Genomic DNA, 22,883 nt, shown 5'->3' with positions numbered 1-22,883 from the left:
ACAGGATGTTCTGGCCCTGCAGCTGCTCTGTGTCCATGGGAAATGTCACAATTCTGCCCTGGAGTCACACAGCAGCTGGGACAGATGCTGGAGACACTGCTGGAGAGACAGAGATGGGCTGCTCCCCATCTGGAAATGTCCATCTACCCATCAACTCCAGCTGTGTGTGTCCTCTGAGGCTGCCACCCGGCCAGGGCTCCTGGATTCTATTTCTGAGGCTGTTTCTCTCCTGCCCCAATTCAACCCCTTGTGGAGGGGAAGGGAAGACCCAAAGATCAAGCCAGAGGCCATCAGAGCTGCAAGAGCAAAGACACGGATGTACCTGCATTCCCGCTTCTAAAGCTGGATGGGCCAAGACATCAGTGAAAGGGCTGAACATGAGGGAATGAGTGATTCCTGCAGAGGGAGACAAATTGCCCAGTCTGGGACACTTGGCCTCTCCCCCTCCCAGAGCTCAAGAACCAATGAAATTCCCAGGCTGCTCAGGAAAATGAGATTTGCCAGAAGTTTTATTTGCATCTTAATTTGGGGGAGGGAACAAATAACTGAACAATACTGAGAAAATCATTCAATGAGCAATAAAGACTCCACAGACACCTGACTTCCCAGAAATTTCAGACCTCTCCCTGCCACCCCATGCAGAAATGGGGAGAAAATGCCTCCCAGGGCGGCAATTTCAGGAATAATCCCAGTATGCAATAATGTGAATGGAGCCCCGGGCTGAAAACAGGGACAAGGAACTTCAGCTAAATCCTTCAGCCTGCCCCTGACAGAGATAGCTGGGAAGGGATGGGAAAGGGTTAGAGAATACTGCAATACAGTAATAATAATAATGTCACTCGCCTGGTGCCTCCATCTTATTGAGACACACAGCACACACGTCACTAGTGGTGCCACTTGATTCTCTAGGGAATTGGGCAACTGTTCATTATCCCCATGATTCTTCCCATCTCTACAGATGCAGAGAGGAGGAGGGGAAGTGGCCGGCACTAGTCTGTATGGCGTTTCATGTGGCATGTTAGAGAGGTCCTGGTCTTGTATCTTTCCCCACAGATGGAACATTGATAGGGGCACTCTCCCGTGTGCCTTCTCCGATGGACTTTGAAGCCAGATTTACTTTTGAAGCTCTCCCCACAGTCGGGGCAGATATAGGGTCTCTCTCCTGTGTGGATTCTCCGATGGTCAGTAAGGTGATGGCTGTGACTGAAGCTTTTCCCACAGTCGAGGCAGTTATAGGGTTTCTCTCCCATGTGGACTCTCTGGTGTACAATAAGGTCAGAGGTGGAAGTGAACCTTTTTCCACACTCGGGGCATCCGTAGTGTCTCTCGCCCGTGTGAGTCCTCCGATGTCTAGTCACATGCCCTCTCTGAGTGAAGGTTTGTCCACAGTCAGGGCATTTATGCCATTTCTCTCCCGTATGGATCGTCTGATGCATAATAAGGCCTGACCTCTGACTGAAACATTTCCTGCAGTCAGGGCACTTATGGGGTATCTCTCCTGTGTGGGTTCGCTGATGTCTAATAAGGATTGATTGGTCATTGAATTGTTTTCCACACTCAGGGCAGTAATAGGGGGGTCTCTCCTGTGTGAGATCTCTGATGTCTAATAAGGTGTTCTTTACAACTGAAGCGTTTCCTGCACTCAGCACATTCAAACCGCTTCTCCTTAGTGCAGGTTCTCGGCTGGATCGTGGCCTCATTGGGATCCTCTGAACCTCCCCCTCGGTGAGTGGATTCACCCAGCATCTTCCCTGGGGGGTTTCCCTGCTGCTTCTCTGGCCTGCACTGAGTTTCTGGGGCTTGTCCCTGCCCAGGACTCTGGGGATCATCCACTTCACACCTTCCCAGCAACGTCCCCTTTGGTTCCATTCTCTCAGGACCTGCTGGACAAGGATTCTCTTCACTCACCATCTCATCACCTGCTGGGACAGAGAGAATCCGGACAGGAGTCAGTCCCTGTGTGGGGGGAATGGAAAGGTCAGAAAATGGAACAGAGAAGTGGGGACACAAACCAAAACAATGGCTGGGAAGAATGATATCCATTTAACCAATTTCTCACCTCTGGGGATGTTTCTCAGGACCTCTCTAGCCTGGGACCCCTGGGACATTGGGACCCATGGCTCTTCCCCTCGGTCCAGCTGGGAGATCATGCTGGGCTTGGGAATTGGAAAACCTGCTCCGGGAAAAGAAATGAAGTGAGCTGAGTTTTACCGTTGTTCTCAGACAGCTGTTTCCAGGTGTGCTGGGTGAGTGGGTGCCCTTGTTTAAACCAAAGGGATAGGAAGTGTTCCTGGAGAGCCTTTGGGGAGGGCAGAAGGGGATTCTGGGATCTCCACTCACTGGGGGATTTTATGACTCTGGTACAGCATCACTGTGCAAACTCTTTACACCTTCCTAACCCTACTGAGCCTGGGACTATGGGACTGATTCCCCTGAAATCTAAGGGATCAGGGAAGAACCCTGGGGAGAAGCCGACCTGGGCACGTCAAAGATGCCCAGTTTCTAACACCAAGAGAACAGGAATCCTTACCCAGCGAGATCACGTTCTCATAGTTCTCCTGCATGACGTCCCTGTAGAGAGCTCTGTGACCCGGGTTCAGCAGGGCCCATTCCCCCTGGGTGAAATACACAGCTACCTCCTCAAAGGTCACCGGCATCTGTATCAGCAACAAGAGTCCCCCACTTACAACCTGCTGTCCCAGCCACAGCTCTCCCCCCCCCAGCTCAGTCGCAGAAAGAGCTGGGAACATCCCCCTCGGCCACAGAGAGAAGGAACAGTCCTGGGGGCTGGGAGGAGGGGGGAAATTTCGGAAAGATTAAATGAAAAGCACGCTGTTACTACGCTGAAACTGAGATGCCCAGAGCTGCCAACTCTGGTGATTTTATCCTGGATCTCACAATGCTTATCTGGGATTTGAAAAATTTCTCATGATCGCACCATTCCTGGCTATGAAATCACACATTTTCCCCTATTTGAAATGGCCACCTTCTCCCATTGTGAGGGAGGGCCTGATGCCAAAATGCCCTTACTCAAGATGGCCACTATTTCCCTACCCTTTGGCATGTGGAAGAGAGGCTGTCCTGAGTGAAGGTGGCCACCAGCTCCCATTGTTTTCACAGACCCATAGAATTGTAGGACTAGAGGAGACCTTGCAAGGTCATCAAGTCCAGTCCCCTGCACTCATAGATTCATAGATATTAAGGTCAGAAGGTACCATTATGATCATCTAGTCTGACCTCCTGCACAATGCAGGCCACAGAATCTCACCCACCCACTCCTGCAATAAACTTCTCACCTAAGTCTGAGCTATTGAAGTCCTCAAATCATGGTTTAAAGACTTCAAGGTGCAGAGAATCCTCCAGCAAGTGACCCGTGCCCCATGCTACAGAGGAAGGCGAAAAACCCCCAGGGCCTCTTCCAATCTGCCCTGGAGGAAAATTCCTTCCCAACCCCAAATATGCAGGAGGTCAGACTAGACTATCATAATGGTCCCTTCTGACCTTAAAGTCTATGAGTCTATGAGAACATGTGCTGGGTCATCATCTGAGACTGCTATAACATGAAACATATGGCAGAGTGCCGGTAAAATGGAGCAGGGGACATACAATTCTCCCCCAAGGAGTTCAGTCACAAATTTAATTAATGCATTATTTTTTTAATGAGCATCATCAGCAGGAAGCATGTCCTCTGGAATGGCTATCGAAGCATGAAGGGGCATACATCTGTTTAGCATATCTGGCACGTAAATGTCTTGTAATGTGGTCTACAACAGTGCCTTGTGAATGCCTGTTCTCACTTTCAGGTGACACTGTAAATAAGAAGCAGGTAGCATTATCTCCTGTAAATGTAAACAAAATTGTTTGTTTTAGTGATTGGCTGAACAAGAAGTAGGACTGAATGGACTTGTAGGCTCTAAAGTTGAACATTGTTTTGTTTTTAGGTGCAGTTATGTAACAAAAAAAATCTACATTTGTCAGTTGCACTTTCATGATAAAGTAATTGCACTACAGTAGTTATAGGGGACGAATTGCAAAATACTATTTCTTTTGTTTATCATTTTACAGTGCAAATATTTGTAATAAAAATAATCTAAAGTGAGCACTGTACACTTTGTATTCTGTGTTGTAATTGAAATCAATATATTTGAAAATGTAAAAAAAATCCACATTTTTTTAATCCCAATTAATTTTTTTGAGTTAATCACGTGAGTTAACAGCCATTAATTGACAGCCCTACTAAAAAAAACCCTGCTCTCGTTTGGAAAGGGCTGCTGGGTATCACTGCAAATCCTGGCTGAGGTGCACTGGGCCTTGGAGAGTGGACAGGTCTCTGCCCGGGACCCTGGCTCACTGGGCAGAGCACACAGCATGAAGAAGCAGAGTTGGATCACTCTAGGGCAGCGTTTCTCAAACTGGGGTCCGTGGACCCTGGGGATCTGCAAGGGTACTCCAGGGGGTCTACGGGCCCCACGGATCAACTCCTCCCCGTCCCTCAACTCCTTCACCTCCCTCCCAGCGTCTCCTGAATGCCGGGGAACACTGCCCAGGGCTGAAGCATGTAACTTAGCTTTGCAGGGCCCCCTTTGGTATGGGGGCTCTGGGCAATTGCCCTGCTTGCCATCTCCTAATGCCAGCCCTGCACTTTGGACCCCCCTAAAACCATCCTGTGACCCCCCAGGGCGGGTGCAATCACCAGGCTGAGAGACAGTGATCTGGATGAATTGGTACCACCTGGAAGACCTCTGTGTACACCCAGGGGTATGTGTGCCCCTGGTGGAGAACCACTGCTCCAAGGGACTGTTTAAAAGCTAGGGGGTATAGCACCGATCCTGTGGATCTGTGACAGCAGCTAGGAGGCAGATTGAGGAGGGTGCAGGGGGATAAGAGGGGTGGAGGCAGGAGGGAGGCCTAAGATTGGACAGGAGGATGTTGGGAGGGCAGGAGACAGAGGAAGGAGCTCATAGGGGGATGTCTTTGTGTAGGAAAGATATCAGGAGGGCCAAATCGCACCTGGAGCTGCAGCTAGCAAGAGATGTCAAGAGTAACAAGAAGGGTTTCTTCAGGTATGTTGGCAACAAGAAGAAAGCCAAGGAAAGTGTGGGCCCCTTACTGAATGAGGGAGGCAACCTAGTGACAGAGGATGTGGAAAAAGCTAATGTACTCAATGCTTTTTTTGCCTCTGTTTTCACTAACAAGGTCAGCTCCCAGACTGCTGCGCTGGGCATCACAGAATGGGGAAGAGATGGCCAGCCCTCTGTGGAGATAGAGGTGGTTAGGGACTATTTAGAAAAGCTGGACGTGCACAAGTCCATGGGGCCGGACGAGTTACATCCGAGAGTGCTGAAGGAATTGGCGGCTGTGATTGCAGAGCCCTTGGCCATTATCTTTGAAAACTCGTGGCGAACGGGGGAAGTCCCGGATGACTGGAAAAAGGCTAATGTAGTGCCAATCTTTAAAAAAGGGAAGAAGGAGGATCCTGGGAACTACAGGCCAGTCAGCCTCACCTCAGTCCCTGGAAAAATCATGGAGCAGGTCCTCAAAGAATCAATTCTGAAGCACTTACATGAGAGGAAAGTGATCAGGAACAGTCAGCATGGATTCACCAAGGGAAGGTCATGCCTGACTAATCTAATCGCCTTTTATGATGAGATTACTGGTTCTGTGGATGAAGGGAAAGCAGTGGATGTATTGTTTCTTGACTTTAGCAAAGCTTTTGACACGGTCTCCCACAGTATTCTTGTCAGCAAGTTAAGGAAGTATGGGCTGGATGAATGCACTATAAGGTGGGTAGAAAGCTGGCTAGATTGTCGGGCTCAACGGGTAGTGATCAATGGCTCCATGTCTAGTTGGCAGCCAGTGTCAAGTGGAGTGCCCCAGGGGTCGGTCCTGGGGCCGGTTTTGTTCAATATCTTCATAAATGATCTGGAGGATGGTGTGGATTGCACTCTCAGCAAATTTGCGGATGATACTAAACTGGGAGGAGTGGTAGATACGCTGGAGGGGAGGGATAGGATACAGAAGGACCTAGACAAATTGGAGGATTGGGCCAAAAGAAATCTGATGAGGTTCAATAAGGATAAGTGCAGGGTCCTGCACTTAGGATGGAAGAATCCAATGCACCGCTACAGACTAGGGACCGAATGGCTAGGCAGCAGTTCTGCAGAAAAGGACCTAGGGGTGACAGTGGACGAGAAGCTGAATATGAGTCAACAGTGTGCCCTTGTTGCCAAGAAGGCCAATGGCATTTTGGGATGTATAAGTAGGGGCATAGCGAGCAGATCGAGGGACGTGATCGTTCCCCTCTATTCGACACTGGTGAGGCCTCATCTGGAGTACTGTGTCCAGTTTTGGGCCCCACACTACAAGAAGGATGTGGATAAATTGGAGAGAGTCCAGCGAAGGGCAACAAAAATGATTAGGGGTCTAGAGCACAGGACTTATGAAGAGAGGCTGAGGGAGCTGGGATTGTTTAGTCTGCAGAAGAGAAGAATGAGGGGGGATTTGATAGCTGCTTTCAACTACCTGAAAGGGGGTTCCAAAGAGGATGGCTCTAGACTGTTCTCAATGGTAGCAGATGACAGAACGAGGAGTAATGGTCTCAAGTTGCAATGGGGGAGGTTTAGATTGGATATTAGGAAAAACTTTTTCACTAGGAGGGTGGTGAAACACTGGAATGCGTTACCTAGGGAGGTGGTAGAATCTCCTTCCTTAGAGGTTTTTAAGGTCGGGCTTGACAAAGCCCTGGCTGGGATGATTTAACTGGGAATTGGTCCTGCTTCGAGCAGGGGGTTGGACTAGATGACCTTCTGGGGTCCCTTCCAACCCTGATATTCTATGATTCTATGATTCTAGGGCCGAGGGACCCAGCACATCCCAGCACATCCCTGAGTGTGGATGGAAAGTTCCCTTGGATTTTGCCCTTTTCTCTCTGATAACCCAATATTGACCAAACCCCCACAGATTTCCCCCATTTCCCATTGAATTCCCAAATTAGATGTAAAACACCCTTCACCTCGGCCCCTTCTCTCTCGTTACTGGTGATTGATATAAGATCTCCTCAGACTTTCTGTCTAATTCTCAAATACTGATGTAAAATCCTCTCCGGCTCTGGGCTCCCCAGTCCCTGTCTGCCACCACATCTTGTTCTGAAGGGAAACTGTTGCCCTCAGTCATTACCCGAGTGCAGGGGAGGGGAGCTAACCGCCAAAGGACCAACTTTCCCCTCATGTCTGAGCATCAGATTGTTTCCACCTTTACATCAATCAGACCCCCATCCTTTCCTCAATAATAATTGAATGTTGATATAAAATCTCCTTTGGCTTTGCTCTTTCCCATATAATTATGACTTACTGACAGAAAATTCTCTCAGATTGGGGTTTTCCCCCCTCATGTTTTAAGTGCAGCAACTTCTCCTTTTCTGGAGGGAAGCTGTTGCCCTGAGTCATTCTCCATGTTGGGGGGCTCCAGGGAAAGGGGGTCAAACCCCCAGTGACCAACTTTCCCCTCATGTCTCAGAATCAAATTGTTTCCCCCTCTACACTCATTAGAATTGACCTGTCGGTGGTGACCATCAGAGCCAGGAGCCTTCCCCATTTGGAAACGGGGTCTCCCAGCTGCTAGTGGGACACTTGGCCAGACCTGATCTGGTTTTAGCCCCAGATGCAGCAGGATGAGGGGTCACTCCCTCCTCCCCCAAGGGGGGGTGCTCTGTGTGTGACTGGGTCCCTGCTCCCCACAGTCAGCGCCCAGAGTAGCTGAAAATCTGCACTTAACGATGCCCCCCCATGCCCCAGCCCAGTCACTGACATGGCAGAATGGATGCTGTAGGTAATGCCTGGGCAGGGAGCGGGATGGAGCAGGAAGCTCCTTTGGCGAGTTGGGGGAGACAGCAGTAGGGAAGGGGCAAGTGATTGGCGGCTGGGTTGAGTTAATTATTTAATCTTTTGGAGAAATGGGGCACAGGCTGCAGGGGATTTTATATCAGTATTTAATGAGTAGTTGGGAGTTTAACCCAGTCAGTCGAGATCCGGCCAACTGCCCCGTTAGCAGCCAGACAGCACCGCTCCTCCATGTTCTGTTCTGTTCTGTTCTATTCAGTCCTTACAGCACCGTCTAGCTGGGCAACAGCCACACAACTCGCATTTGTCCCTGGGATTCTCTCCTGTTCCCTTCTCTCCCCAATGGCAGGGATTTTAAATCTGTTTATCCATTGGTGGATGTGGTGCCTGCCATGCTCTGTGTGCAGTGCCTGGAAGTAGCTCTAAGCAGGGCCGGTTTAACTTTTTGTGGCCCCGGCGCCAAACATATTGGTGGTCCCCCCTGGGGAATGAAAGGGCCAGGGGCAAGAGCACAGCGGGCAAGGTGGATTTGATTTATATCACAATTTAAATCACTGGTCAGGAAGGCTCGATTTAATCATGGTTTTCTACATAAAAGTGCATTCTTGTTGATTGTTATAACCTTAATACATATTTTTCACAACTCAGAGATAGATGTAGGTTTCATTTTTAGAAGGTACACACTATACATTTTTAAACCGTGATCTATTGTGAAAACTTTTCAGATGAGTTTTACAGCAAATCAGAAAATGAATGATTGTTTGGTTATTTCATTTACTAAAGATAATTGAAGCAGATATTTATGAAGTCACTGGGAGGTGAACTATCTCCAGTTCAACAAGTTAATCATTAATATTTGGAGGATTTTCTTGCCAGGCTGTATTAGGAGGAGAACATCACCAGACAGACATTTAAATTGTTTTATTTAACTAAAACAACAACATTAAGTATTCTGGATTTTTTTCTTCAACAGCAAACATAATATTTTAACAAAAAAGTATATGTCCCTCGCTTCTCACATTTATCTCCGGACTTCTTCTCCTTGTCCAGATCTATTCTGCCCCCAACAATCTTCTATTCATTGAACTTTTTGAAACTTTTCACTTTTAAAGAGAGGTAAGGGATTGACTCTGTGTACACAAATTTGCAGAGGGACAATAGAGTTGAGGTCTGTTATTTCTCACGTCTATATATTATTTATTTATTTTAAAACATTTTTGCTGTTATCAAGCATGTTATCTCTGGAGACACAAATCCACAGTTTGAGAACTGAAAAACTAAGCATCTCTGATGGTATCTTCTAGACTGAGCACTGAGCCCCACTGGGTAGACAGAAAGATTTAACCTAAATAATCTATACAGAAGACTGTGGAACCCCATAAGATTGGGTCCCTACTCCATGAACTACTGGAACTCATTTACAAAACTTTTCTTAAACATGACATGAATATATTGTCTCATACTATAGAATTAGAATTTATAATCCCTGTTCCATGATGAGATATAATACATCTTAATTAAAACTATCTTTAGATAGGTTTTTTTCCTCAAAAATCTGATTTAAATAAAAAAAAAGGAAAGTGAATGTCTGTGAGGCTCTCATGACCCCCATAGTGTGTGTGGCTGGTAAGCCATTTGCACCGTCTGCTGAATCAGCCATGTCACTAGAAGTGTACAGTGAAGCCCTTTTAACACCACAAAGCCAACCTGCTTCCAGCCTCCCTTGCCTGACCTCAGCACGACACTCACCCAGCTCAGGCTCCCCCGCTCCCTCCCCAGAGACAGCACTGAGGGGGGGAGCTGCTGGGTACAGAGCAGGGCAAGGAGGGGTCAGGTGTGTGGCTGTACAGGAAGGTGCCCAGGCGAAGGACGTGGAGTTGGGGAGGAGACATGTGGTCGGGTGAACATGTGGTGAGAACATGTGGTGCCCCTGGGAGACAAACTGCTTGGGGGCACCTTCCCATGAGTTGGTGCCGTTTACCCTCGCTCACACAGCCCTGGGCCTGGGCTCTCACTCCACTGCCCCTGGCTCAGCTACCAAATTCCTTTCCCCAGCTCTCCCCACTACCCATCCCTCCATCACGTGGGGACCAGCTCCACCACACAACTGAGTCTGCAGCACAGGGTGGCCCCTACAGCAGGGCCCCGGCACTCACTGCTGCCCCCTGTGGCCGTTTCACTCCCTGCCATGGGCAGAGACTCCCCCAAAGGCTGGAAATGCAGAGATGTTCCCATCTCAGAGTCAGATAACACAGTTAATGGCCCTGAGGGGACCTAGGAATCCTCCAGACTGACTCCCCCTGCTACTTCCTCCCCACTGCATAGATACAGCCCCGCCGGCAGATAACGCTGAGTGGGAGCCTATCGGGGCAGATAAAGGTCTCTCTCATGCTGGTCACTGTGTGTAACAGTGATGTAAATTCTTTTATCAGGCTCTGGTCAGCATCCCAGTCATCGCCTCTCAGGGGCATCAACTTAGCAACGTCCACAGCCAGATCTCTATGGCAGTGACTGGCTACAAGAGCTTCCTGAACCAACGATCCTTCCCCGATGGCAATGCTATCCAGGTCTCAGAATGGCTCCCAGAGGCTGCTCACGGGGTGCCGTAGGGCTCCTGGGGTAATGTTCAACAATAGTGATACATTCAAACTCAGGAGCAAATAGGCAAAATTTGGCCCCATCCCAACTTTTAAACAGGGGTTGGGTCATCCGGTGAACTAGACACCAGAGCAGGGGAGGGCACACACGTAAACAGGCCAGTAACAGTTGCCTGAAAAGCAGTGTGGAATAGCGATTGGAGGACTGTCAAAGTGATGAGCAGCAGGATTGTGTGCACACAGACAACAGATGGATAGAACTATTTGAAGCATAGGTAGCCCACTTTGCAAGAGGACTCCAGAGTTCACAATAACCACAGAACTAGTGTGCTGTGAAGGGTTGCAGTGTGTGTGCGCATACATTTTAAAATCAGATTAATTCAAATTAATCCAGTTTAACCCCGCTGTGTAGACATATAGGGTGGTCAATGACCATCCCTAAAATACTGGACATTCCAGAACTTCAGGAACAGGATGAACCTGCCCTCACTGGTGTGACCCTGGCCCCGCCGCCATGACTTTGCAGGCACTGTGCATATGAAGTCAAGCTGTACAGAGGAAGCCATTTTGCAGAGTGTGCCACCCTGCTCCCACCAGTGTGTCCGAGGTCATGCTGGCAGAAGCAGCGTGGCAAGCTCTGCAAAATGGTGTCCTCCACAATGATACCAGACAAAACCATGTATGGTACTAGACAGGGACAAACCTTTCCAAAACCAGCACTGTCCAACTTAAACTGGACAAATGGCCTGCGTAGAGACAAGCCTTAAATAAGTTTTTTAATCCATTTAGTTAAACCTGTGCAAAAGGCTGTGTGGACACTCTTATTTCGGTTTGAACAAGGCTTATTTCAGCTCATCTCAAGTCAATTAGGAATCAGGTCATTGTAAACCTCCATAAGATGCATTTAAAAGGAAATAAGAGGAGCATCCACACAGGGGTTTGCTCTGGTTTAACTAAATTGGTTTAAACAACAATTTCAGGCCATGTCTACACTGGCAAGTTAAAACGCTCTAACTTGCTGGCTCAGGGGTGTGAAAAATCAACCCCCCGAGTACAGCAAGTTTAAGTGCTTTAAGGCACTAGTGTGGACAGGCTCCGAGCGACTCCCCTCGTGGAGGTGGACTACCAGGAGCACAGGGAGCGCTCTCTCCCAGCGCGCGTGCACGACCACACTTGCACAACAAAGCGCTTATCGTGGTCCAGAGTGGTTTATTTTGGTGTAGCTTAAGCCAGTGAGGCCATGTCTACATGTGCAGATGTAAAGTGCAGGGAGTTAAACCACCCATCAGAGAGCGCTCCAGGGAAAGCGCTGCTGTGTGTTCACACTGTCCGCTGCCAGCGCAATTGCGTGGCCACACTTGCGGCACTTGCTGTGGCATTCGGAGAGGTGGACTCTGGGCAGCTATCCCACAGAGCACCTCTTCTCCTTCTGCCACTAAGGGCTTGTGGGAAGGCAGAAGGGGGGATCACGGGGCATCCTGGGTCCTGTCCCAATGCCCCGTCATTCATCTCTTCACATCCCAGCAGCCCCATTGCTTCCATCTCCGTTTGGCAGCATCTTTCAGTGGTTTCTGTATTGTGTGCTCTGTCTGCCTCTTCGGTCTGTTGGAATGGAGCCTGACCTGGTGAAGAATGTGCTGATGGGTCTCACTAACACCTCACAAATGGCAGTCCAGTTACTCCTTAAACTACAAAGTGACGATGAGGAGTCCGACGATGATATCGCCACGCATACTAGCTACGAGACGAGACTGGCACAATGGCATGGGAATGTTACCCTTAATGGGACAATGAACACAGCAGCGTTGCCAAGGAACCTATGGAACCGGATTGCTCAGTATCTGCATGAGATCTTTAATGAGATCTGTGAGGCTGATTACCAAGATGTGAGAGAGTGCATCAATGCCCTGTTCTACTTCTAGGCACCGCAGAGACCCAAGCCTGCTTTCTGCAACTCTCCTTGCCCCCCAACCCTCCTCTCTCCAACAACTCGCTTCCCAAAATCAAAGGCGCTTACCAGGGTGCCTCCTCTGATCTTTGCGATTCCCCAAGTTCCAGCTGCTGCGACTGGCTAGCTTCCTCTGGGCTTGAAAACAGCTCCTGGCTGCATACATCTATGGATGCTGATCCTCTGTCTCTGAGCTCCACTCCTCCTCAGCACCCTCGCTCCCGATTTCCTCCTCCTGGCTCATTGCACTCTGGGCTGGCATGGCCTGTGAAGTGTCCATGGTGCTCCTTGAAGTGGAGGTGGGGTCGCCCCCAAGTATTGCATCCAGCTCTTTGTAGAACCGGCAGGTCATGGGGGCAGCACTGGAGCGGTGGTTTGCCTCCCGCGCCTTGTGGTACGCATTCCGCATCTCCTTCACTTTCACACTGCACTGCACTGAGTCCTGGTCATGGCCCCTTTCGGTCATGGCCCTTGATGTATCGTAATCCTACGGCTGGAGTGCAGCTGGGACTGCACAGCCTCCTCTCCCCAAATGCTGAGAGGTCTAGCACCTCGGCATTGCTCCATGCTGTGATACCAGTCAGCTCTGTGTTCTTGGGGAGTATCCTGCCTGTCTGACCCACGAAGGACACCCACCCCTCCACTCCAGCCTCTGCTTGAACCAACACCGATCAGAGAAAAGACTTGCAGAGAGCAGTGAAGGGTGGTGAGAGACACCTAGACCCCTCCTGACAATGGTGACAAGATTAAGGCAACTCTCATAGCCTCATCTGCATCAGAGATGGGACAGGGAGGCATCTCCATTAGCACATAGAATGGAGAACAGAAATTCCAAGGCAGGAACCGCACTGAACTCTGGGAGCAGAAAAGCAGGGAAGCATGGCATCATGGGGGATCTCTGCTCCAAATGTTAATGAACCTACGCCTGCACACACCCAGCTCAGCAGTTATCAGACCAATTCTAGTAATAAATCCTTGACTGATGTCCAGAATACTGAAGGAGACTAATTGCATTGTGAGTTCCCTGGAAGGAACACCACCCATAGCCAAGAGTGATCAGCTCCTATTGTTTCCCCCAGGGGTCTCAAACACGTGGCCCGCGGAGCTATTTGCTGCGGCCGCCAAGCTCCTCTCCCCCGCCGCCCTCCCAGTGCACCATGTCCCCACTCCTCTACCTACCTCCACGCGCTTCCTGCCGCCAAACAGCTGTTTGGCGGCGCTTAGCCCTTTCCAGGAGGGAGGGGGGAGGAGCGGGGAGTCACGTGCTCTGGGAAGGAGGTGGAGAAGAGGCGGGGCAGGGCAGGGATTTGGGGAAGGGTTTGTAATAGGGGCAGGGAGGGGGCGGAGTTGGGGTGGTGACTTTGGGGAAGGGGTTGGAATGGGGGCATGGAAGGGGTGGGAAGAGACGGGGCAGGGGCAGGGCCTCATGGAAGGGGTGGAGTCGGGGCAGGGGCAGCGGGGGCAAGGTGTCAGTGATGCGGCCCTCGGGCCAATGTACTAGTCTTCATGTGGCCCTCCTGGTAATTTGAGTTTGAGACCCCTGGTCTAGCCTAAAGAAAACCCTTGGTCATCAGTTTACCGATAAACAAATCTAGTGTTCTCCCTTGAACCATTGTTGTTTCTCTACAAAAACTCCTACCTATGTTCAAGTAAGTGTTCTGATGCATGGATCCAAACTCTGTTTGTTTAGGCTCTCCTTGTGTAGTTATCACTATTATTCAATAAATAACTTTTATGGTTAAGTTGGTTGCTTCCCTCTCTCTCTCTCTCTCTCTCTCTCTCTCTGAACTTTACTCTTTTGTGTTTTTAGCTTCCTCATTTACTCTGCAGCAACGCTTCTCTTATCTAAGCTAAAGATCCCTGTAGTGCCCAAAAATCCTGTGGGGTTTGCTCATCAAGTGGGTTACGACCAGAACAATTGTAACGTGAAAGTGGGGATAGGGACGTGCTGAACCTGGGACATACGAGGGTGGCAACTGGGAAGTGCTGCTCGATCCAGACAATTGAGTCCAGGGGCATAGGAGGGTGGCCGCCTGGAAGTGCTGTTTGACCCCGCCTGCTCAGGCTTACTCTATTCCTGTGCGGTACCTGTGGCATATAAGGGGTCGGCTTGAAAGTGCTGATTGACCCGGTCCACTCAGACTTGCTCTGTTAATGTGTGTGTGTGTTCATCTGGTTCTGGGGCTGGAGGAACCCAGCCCTGGGGAACCTAGGTCCTGCAGGATAGCTCCATTGGGAGGGGACTTGCAGAAGGGAGAAGTAGAGCTCCATATGAAAACACAAGCAGTACATCGATAGAATTACAGAACGCTGCCCCCTTGCCCCCCGAAAAGTAACCCTAATAAATGAGCATACTCCAAAGTAACGGGCACATCTGGTAACAGCTGGGGATCGCCTGGCACGTGGAGGCATGGTCACCTGGAAAGATGCGCAGAGAGCACTCCACGCCTTGCTGAATAAATAGGAAGGAGACTTTCCAAATTCCCAGAGAATTTTAAGGGCAGGTCTGACAGTTGATCACCTGAGGCCAGGACAGTAGAGTTCAAACCGATGACCAGAGTGGCTAGAACAGGCATTGTGGGACACGTCCTGGAGGCCGATGAGAGTGCAGCAACAGAGCAGGGCGTCCACACTGGCACCGCGGCGCTTTGGCCCGGGCGCAGAAAGCTCCACGCCTCTCGCCGAGGCGGATTACCAGGAGTGCTCCAGCTGTGGTGTCGGGGCGCTCTAAGTGCCTTGCCAGTGTGGACACCTCCAGTTTAGAGTGCCCAGGGCTGATTTAATGCGCTCCAACTTGACAGCACGTGAGGTGGAAAGAGAACATGTGAAAATTATATATCAGCATGGCTGTCCAGAGCAGATACTGGCAGATCTGGGTTCTGAATATAATAACGAGGTAACAGTTTACATTTGGTGTTATTCTCACTACATGGTCACCTACACAATCATGGCCTTGTGACGGGGCTGTTAGCAGCTACAAGCTGAGCCCTTTGAAAGCCAGCACCCTGGTCACTGAGCGCACCCAGGGCACCGGGTGCAGTTAGAGGAGGAGGGACGGAGTAGTTTGGATTAGGAAGGACAGAGGGGATCACTGGCACCTGTAGGGGGCCTGATGAGGTCACTAGTTCAGTGCTGAGAAGAAAGCAGCAGTATAAAAGGCTGAACCAGGGAGCAGGAAGGGGGGGCCACATAACTGCTGCTAGGTTGTGATGCACCATAAAGGGTAATAGAGACACTTGGTGGAGGTTCCCTGGCAGACTGCCTGCTGCTTAATTCACACAGAGGTCTGCAAGCCAGCCAGGGTTGCAGGAACTGATGGGGGAGCCCATTCATAGTTAGAAATTTAAAAATGAACATTGCTAGCAATCTCTTAATGACACCTCATGCTGTAAATTGTTAGTGACAACACACTTGTATGTCTTGTCAGATATGTTAATATAAATGGGGGGTTAGTCCATCATTGTGACACAGCGAAGCTCACCAAGACATGTCTGGGCAGGTGACATACAGGCACATGGATTGAGGGTACAAAATGAGGGATGTTGGCATCATGGCTTGGCCTTTCTCTTCCCCCACGTATGCTGGAAGGGGCGGGGCCTCAGGCAGAAGTGGCGGGGCTGGGGGCTAGCCTCCCCCAGCCAGCCTTTCAGCACCGTCCAGCGCGCAGCACCTGGGGCTCCTGCTATGAGTTAAAGGGCCCAGGGCTCCAGCCACTGCCGCTACTGCTGTGGCGGCGGCAGGGGCTGGGAGCCCCAGGCCCTTTTAAATCACTGGGCCCTGGGGCAGCTGCCCTCTTTGCCCCCCCCATCAGCTGCCCTGCCAGGCAGGCCCTGAACTCTTTGATAATGATTTCTTTTCGTATTTAAGTCAATAATGTTTTTCATTCTTGAAGTTCAGGATTTTGCCCACTAATAGTTTTATAAAAGTTGAATTCAACACTACAAGAAATTCACCATGAACGATTTTATGCACTTGTTCTACATGGTGGCCTACGCCCTTCACCCAGGGGTCCCCAAACTTTTCCCCCGAGGTCTGCCTGTGCAGCTGCAATAGGCACAGTGGCCCAGTATTCACAATTCTGGAGGAAAAATAATCCTAACTGTTACATCGGTATAAACTATAACACTGTGACTAAACAACGTGCAGGTTTCCTTTTGCTTTATAACACACTGAGGCAATGGGTTCTCATCTGACCCCATAAAGAAGACTCCAAACTTCAACTATGTCTCATCTTACATTTTTACACTTACTTTATGTTATTGGCTGGCTCATTTCGTTTTGCTGTAGCTGGTCCATGATTTTGATGATCTTCTCCACCCATGCACCCTTCTCAAAACCTTTTCCAAAAAAAAAAAGTGACCCCCCCGATTAGACTGAAATACTGCTGGCTGTTTTTTACAGTTGTAAATGGCAGACTTGTGTGTACGTTGCTAGGTCACTTTGCAGTAATATGCACCGCTGTACTCATGAGAATTAAACCGGCCATATTGCAGCTTCTTTAAAAAAAAATAAGAAAGAAAGAAAGAAAGAAAGAAAGAAAGAAAGAGTTTATTCTATGTTCTGTCCAACATATACAGCTCAAAACACGACATTTATGTAGCGTTTACTTAGCTTATATGAGTCACACGGTATTAAACATTTATTAAGAGCTTGACTGGAGCATGCAGTTACACCAGTGGACCACCAAGGAGTGGGGGGCCGTGGCCCATATTTTGGGAACCCCTGCCTTCACCCTTCTCAACTTGAGAACATACTCTTCTCAGACATGCAACCCAATCTCCAGCTATCCACTGGCATAGCCTTAGTGCCTGCACTATAGTTAGACACCTATAGCTGGCCTGTACCACCTGACTGGACCTGGGGGCTGTTTAAGCGTCCTGTAGATTTCCAAGCTCCCTGCAGCCTGAGCTCTGGGACTCTCCCACCTCACAGCCCCCCAGGTCTCAGTTGGCGTCCAGAAGTCTACACTGCAATTAAACAGCCCTGGAGCTAGAGCCAACCACAGGGCATGGGCCAGCAACAGATGTCTAACTGCTGTGTAGACACACCCTTAGAGATCTAAGGAAAAATGGCTCCTGATAGCATGTCTGGGGTTTTTTATGGTTCTTCTTAAGCCAGTGAGAGGTCAGTCATTCTTTCTGGTTCTCTATCAGTTCAACTGGTTGATTGCTAGTGCCCTAGAAAAGTTTTTGAATTGCAAGGGGGAAAAAAAAATTTATGACACTAATGGGGCAGTAAATATGTGCCAATAAAATGTTGTGACACTTCTGTAGCGCTACCGTTGTGTGTTAATCAGACGTTGTTTAAACTTAGAGCAAACAATTGCAGTTAATAGGTAACCACCAATTCCAGACCTTTGCAATATAGGCTTAAGGGTGTAAATAAAATGAGTTTATCACTGCCTTTCAGAAATAGGGCCTAACTGTACTCCATTGTAAGAAAAAGTAAAGCTATGTTTAAAACTCTGTTTTTATTTAAAAATATTATATTGTAGCATAAAACCTATGAAAAGAGTTCCCTACAAACACAAACCAACAGCAACTGTTTGAAATGGTCCCATCCGTTCAATATTTGGAAATGCTGAAGAGTAATAAGCTAAGGCGGGCATTTACAGAGCAAAGTCTCCAAACCAGGCTGTCGGCTCACTCAGGAGGAGGGGGAATATCCTGGCACTGAAGAGGCCCAACCATTTATGATTAAGCAGGTCTCACCAGGGTAAAGATTTGCCACGTTATTTTGTAATTTTCATTGTTACCGGAGGGCAATAAGCAACTCTCTCCAGCCTTGGCACAGATGTGTTTTGTCTTGTTGGCTCAAAAAGAAGAACATTGGTCCATTTCAGTGACACGGGTAGTTGCTCTATTTGCCGGGTCAGTGACTAAACCAGGAAAGGAACTGCGTGAAATTAATTTTCTTTATGCACTAAATGGATCCACATATTCATTTCTGTAGGTGTATTTTTATTGTCTCATGGGCTGTTTCTATGTGTAATTTGCATTTGGGAGCAGGGTTGGATCTCTATCCATGTTATCTTTTGTACTGCTGTTGCAAAGTGTGCATATTTCATGAGCAGCATGGTAAATTACGAAGATACGGCACTAATGAATTTGATCTGGCAAACACCTGGGAGATTCCCGGTTCTCTGCAGTCCCACAGAAGAGTGCCTGAAGCAACTTTCCCCTCCCAGGAGTTCTTTGGGCACAGTCCTGTTTCATTAAGAAATCCCCCAGAATGGGAGCCATGAAACAGGAATATCAGGATCCTGGTAGTTCAGGGCCCAGGGCAGCCAGCTGGGTCCAGGCTCCCAGGTGGGTGTCCCCAGAGCTGTGCAGAGACTAGAGTGACTCTCCCCTCCCTGCTCCGCTCTGTGGGCTGCCTTTGCCTGAGAATCACACTGGCCTTTGTTGATGTTTTATCACATGGAAAACTCCTGGGTCCTTGGCTCCGACTCCCGGCCTCTTGTCAGTCTCCCTCAGCCAGTCGTGCTGCCCATGTTTGCCCTTCCATACGGTCTCTGCATGGCAAATTATTCTAACCCCCACCTACCCAGCTTTGCCATCTTACACACACAGGATGTTCTGGCCCTGCAGCTGCTCTGTGTCCATGGGAAATGTCACAATTCTGCCCTGGAGTCACACAGCAGCTGGGACAGATGCTGGAGACACTGCTGGAGAGACAGAGATGGGCTGCTCCCCATCTGGAAATGTCCATCTACCCATCAACTCCAGCTGTGTGTGTCCTCTGAGGCTGCCACCCGGCCAGGGCTCCTGGATTCTATTTCTGAGGCTGTTTCTCTCCTGCCCCAATTCAACCCCTTGTGGAGGGGAAGGGAAGACCCAAAGATCAAGCCAGAGGCCATCAGAGCTGCAAGAGCAAAGACACGGATGTACCTGCATTCCCGCTTCTAAAGCTGGATGGGCCAAGACATCAGTGAAAGGGCTGAACATGAGGGAATGAGTGATTCCTGCAGAGGGAGACAAATTGCCCAGTCTGGGACACTTGGCCTCTCCCCCTCCCAGAGCTCAAGAACCAATGAAATTCCCAGGCTGCTCAGGAAAATGAGATTTGCCAGAAGTTTTATTTGCATCTTAATTTGGGGGAGGGAACAAATAACTGAACAATACTGAGAAAATCATTCAATGAGCAATAAAGACTCCACAGACACCTGACTTCCCAGAAATTTCAGACCTCTCCCTGCCACCCCATGCAGAAATGGGGAGAAAATGCCTCCCAGGGCGGCAATTTCAGGAATAATCCCAGTATGCAATAATGTGAATGGAGCCCCGGGCTGAAAACAGGGACAAGGAACTTCAGCTAAATCCTTCAGCCTGCCCCTGACAGAGATAGCTGGGAAGGGATGGGAAAGGGTTAGAGAATACTGCAATACAGTAATAATAATAATGTCACTCGCCTGGTGCCTCCATCTTATTGAGACACACAGCACACACGTCACTAGTGGTGCCACTTGATTCTCTAGGGAATTGGGCAACTGTTCATTATCCCCATGATTCTTCCCATCTCTACAGATGCAGAGAGGAGGAGGGGAAGTGGCCGGCACTAGTCTGTATGGCGTTTCATGTGGCATGTTAGAGAGGTCCTGGTCTTGTATCTTTCCCCACAGATGGAACATTGATAGGGGCACTCTCCCGTGTGCCTTCTCCGATGGACTTTGAAGCCAGATTTACTTTTGAAGCTCTCCCCACAGTCGGGGCAGATATAGGGTCTCTCTCCTGTGTGGATTCTCCGATGGTCAGTAAGGTGATGGCTGTGACTGAAGCTTTTCCCACAGTCGAGGCAGTTATAGGGTTTCTCTCCCATGTGGACTCTCTGGTGTACAATAAGGTCAGAGGTGGAAGTGAACCTTTTTCCACACTCGGGGCATCCGTAGTGTCTCTCGCCCGTGTGAGTCCTCCGATGTCTAGTCACATGCCCTCTCTGAGTGAAGGTTTGTCCACAGTCAGGGCATTTATGCCATTTCTCTCCCGTATGGATCGTCTGATGCATAATAAGGCCTGACCTCTGACTGAAACATTTCCTGCAGTCAGGGCACTTATGGGGTATCTCTCCTGTGTGGGTTCGCTGATGTCTAATAAGGATTGATTGGTCATTGAATTGTTTTCCACACTCAGGGCAGTAATAGGGGGGTCTCTCCTGTGTGAGATCTCTGATGTCTAATAAGGTGTTCTTTACAACTGAAGCGTTTCCTGCACTCAGCACATTCAAACCGCTTCTCCTTAGTGCAGGTTCTCGGCTGGATCGTGGCCTCATTGGGATCCTCTGAACCTCCCCCTCGGTGAGTGGATTCACCCAGCATCTTCCCTGGGGGGTTTCCCTGCTGCTTCTCTGGCCTGCACTGAGTTTCTGGGGCTTGTCCCTGCCCAGGACTCTGGGGATCATCCACTTCACACCTTCCCAGCAACGTCCCCTTTGGTTCCATTCTCTCAGGACCTGCTGGACAAGGATTCTCTTCACTCACCATCTCATCACCTGCTGGGACAGAGAGAATCCGGACAGGAGTCAGTCCCTGTGTGGGGGGAATGGAAAGGTCAGAAAATGGAACAGAGAAGTGGGGACACAAACCAAAACAATGGCTGGGAAGAATGATATCCATTTAACCAATTTCTCACCTCTGGGGATGTTTCTCAGGACCTCTCTAGCCTGGGACCCCTGGACATTGGGGACCCATGGCTCTTCCCCTCGGTCCAGCTGGGAGATCATGCTGGGCTTGGGAATTGGAAAACCTGCTCCGGGAAAAGAAATGAAGTGAGCTGAGTTTTACCGTTGTTCTCAGACAGCTGTTTCCAGGTGTGCTGGGTGAGTGGGTGCCCTTGTTTAAACCAAAGGGATAGGAAGTGTTCCTGGAGAGCCTTTGGGGAGGGCAGAAGGGGATTCTGGGATCTCCACTCACTGGGGGATTTTATGACTCTGGTACAGCATCACTGTGCAAACTCTTTACACCTTCCTAACCCTACTGAGCCTGGGACTATGGGACTGATTCCCCTGAAATCTAAGGGATCAGGGAAGAACCCTGGGGAGAAGCCGACCTGGGCACGTCAAAGATGCCCAGTTTCTAACACCAAGAGAACAGGAATCCTTACCCAGCGAGATCACGTTCTCATAGTTCTCCTGCATGACGTCCCTGTAGAGAGCTCTGTGACCCGGGTTCAGCAGGGCCCATTCCCCCTGGGTGAAATACACAGCTACCTCCTCAAAGGTCACCGGCATCTGTATCAGCAACAAGAGTCCCCCACTTACAACCTGCTGTCCCAGCCACAGCTCTCCCCCCCCCAGCTCAGTCGCAGAAAGAGCTGGGAACATCCCCCTCGGCCACAGAGAGAAGGAACAGTCCTGGGGGCTGGGAGGAGGGGGGAAATTTCGGAAAGATTAAATGAAAAGCACGCTGTTACTACGCTGAAACTGAGATGCCCAGAGCTGCCAACTCTGGTGATTTTATCCTGGATCTCACAATGCTTATCTGGGATTTGAAAAATTTCTCATGATCGCACCATTCCTGGCTATGAAATCACACATTTTCCCCTATTTGAAATGGCCACCTTCTCCCATTGTGAGGGAGGGCCTGATGCCAAAATGCCCTTACTCAAGATGGCCACTATTTCCCTACCCTTTGGCATGTGGAAGAGAGGCTGTCCTGAGTGAAGGTGGCCACCAGCTCCCATTGTTTTCACAGACCCATAGAATTGTAGGACTAGAGGAGACCTTGCAAGGTCATCAAGTCCAGTCCCCTGCACTCATAGATTCATAGATATTAAGGTCAGAAGGTACCATTATGATCATCTAGTCTGACCTCCTGCACAATGCAGGCCACAGAATCTCACCCACCCACTCCTGCAATAAACTTCTCACCTAAGTCTGAGCTATTGAAGTCCTCAAATCATGGTTTAAAGACTTCAAGGTGCAGAGAATCCTCCAGCAAGTGACCCGTGCCCCATGCTACAGAGGAAGGCGAAAAACCCCCAGGGCCTCTTCCAATCTGCCCTGGAGGAAAATTCCTTCCCAACCCCAAATATGCAGGAGGTCAGACTAGACTATCATAATGGTCCCTTCTGACCTTAAAGTCTATGAGTCTATGAGAACATGTGCTGGGTCATCATCTGAGACTGCTATAACATGAAACATATGGCAGAGTGCCGGTAAAATGGAGCAGGGGACATACAATTCTCCCCCAAGGAGTTCAGTCACAAATTTAATTAATGCATTATTTTTTTAATGAGCATCATCAGCAGGAAGCATGTCCTCTGGAATGGCTATCGAAGCATGAAGGGGCATACATCTGTTTAGCATATCTGGCACGTAAATGTCTTGTAATGTGGTCTACAACAGTGCCTTGTGAATGCCTGTTCTCACTTTCAGGTGACACTGTAAATAAGAAGCAGGTAGCATTATCTCCTGTAAATGTAAACAAAATTGTTTGTTTTAGTGATTGGCTGAACAAGAAGTAGGACTGAATGGACTTGTAGGCTCTAAAGTTGAACATTGTTT

At 49.2% G+C, this 22,883-nt stretch overlaps 2 protein-coding genes across 2 annotated transcripts; both read right to left on the bottom strand.

Moving 5' to 3' along the window:
- Positions 1-783: 783 nt before the first annotated feature.
- LOC141996314 (uncharacterized) lies at positions 784-2,657 on the bottom strand. The gene is given in 4 exon segments (XM_074968295.1): positions 784-1,574; positions 1,576-1,919; positions 2,060-2,173; positions 2,531-2,657. Coding segments are annotated over 4 exon segments (1,170 nt in total). The 3' UTR covers positions 784-989.
- Positions 2,658-19,734: 17,077 nt separating this feature from the next.
- On the bottom strand, positions 19,735-21,608 carry LOC141995672 (uncharacterized). The gene is given in 4 exon segments (XM_074966934.1): positions 19,735-20,525; positions 20,527-20,870; positions 21,011-21,124; positions 21,482-21,608. Coding segments are annotated over 4 exon segments (1,170 nt in total). The 3' UTR covers positions 19,735-19,940.
- Between the last annotated feature and the right edge of the window lie 1,275 nt (positions 21,609-22,883).

The sequence above is a fragment of the Natator depressus genome, chromosome 11 (genome assembly GCF_965152275.1).
Source record: "Natator depressus isolate rNatDep1 chromosome 11, rNatDep2.hap1, whole genome shotgun sequence".
Lineage (NCBI taxonomy): Eukaryota > Metazoa > Chordata > Testudines > Cheloniidae > Natator > Natator depressus.
Note: the sequence above shows the minus strand (reverse complement) of the source record. Positions and strands in the feature narration are given on the sequence as shown.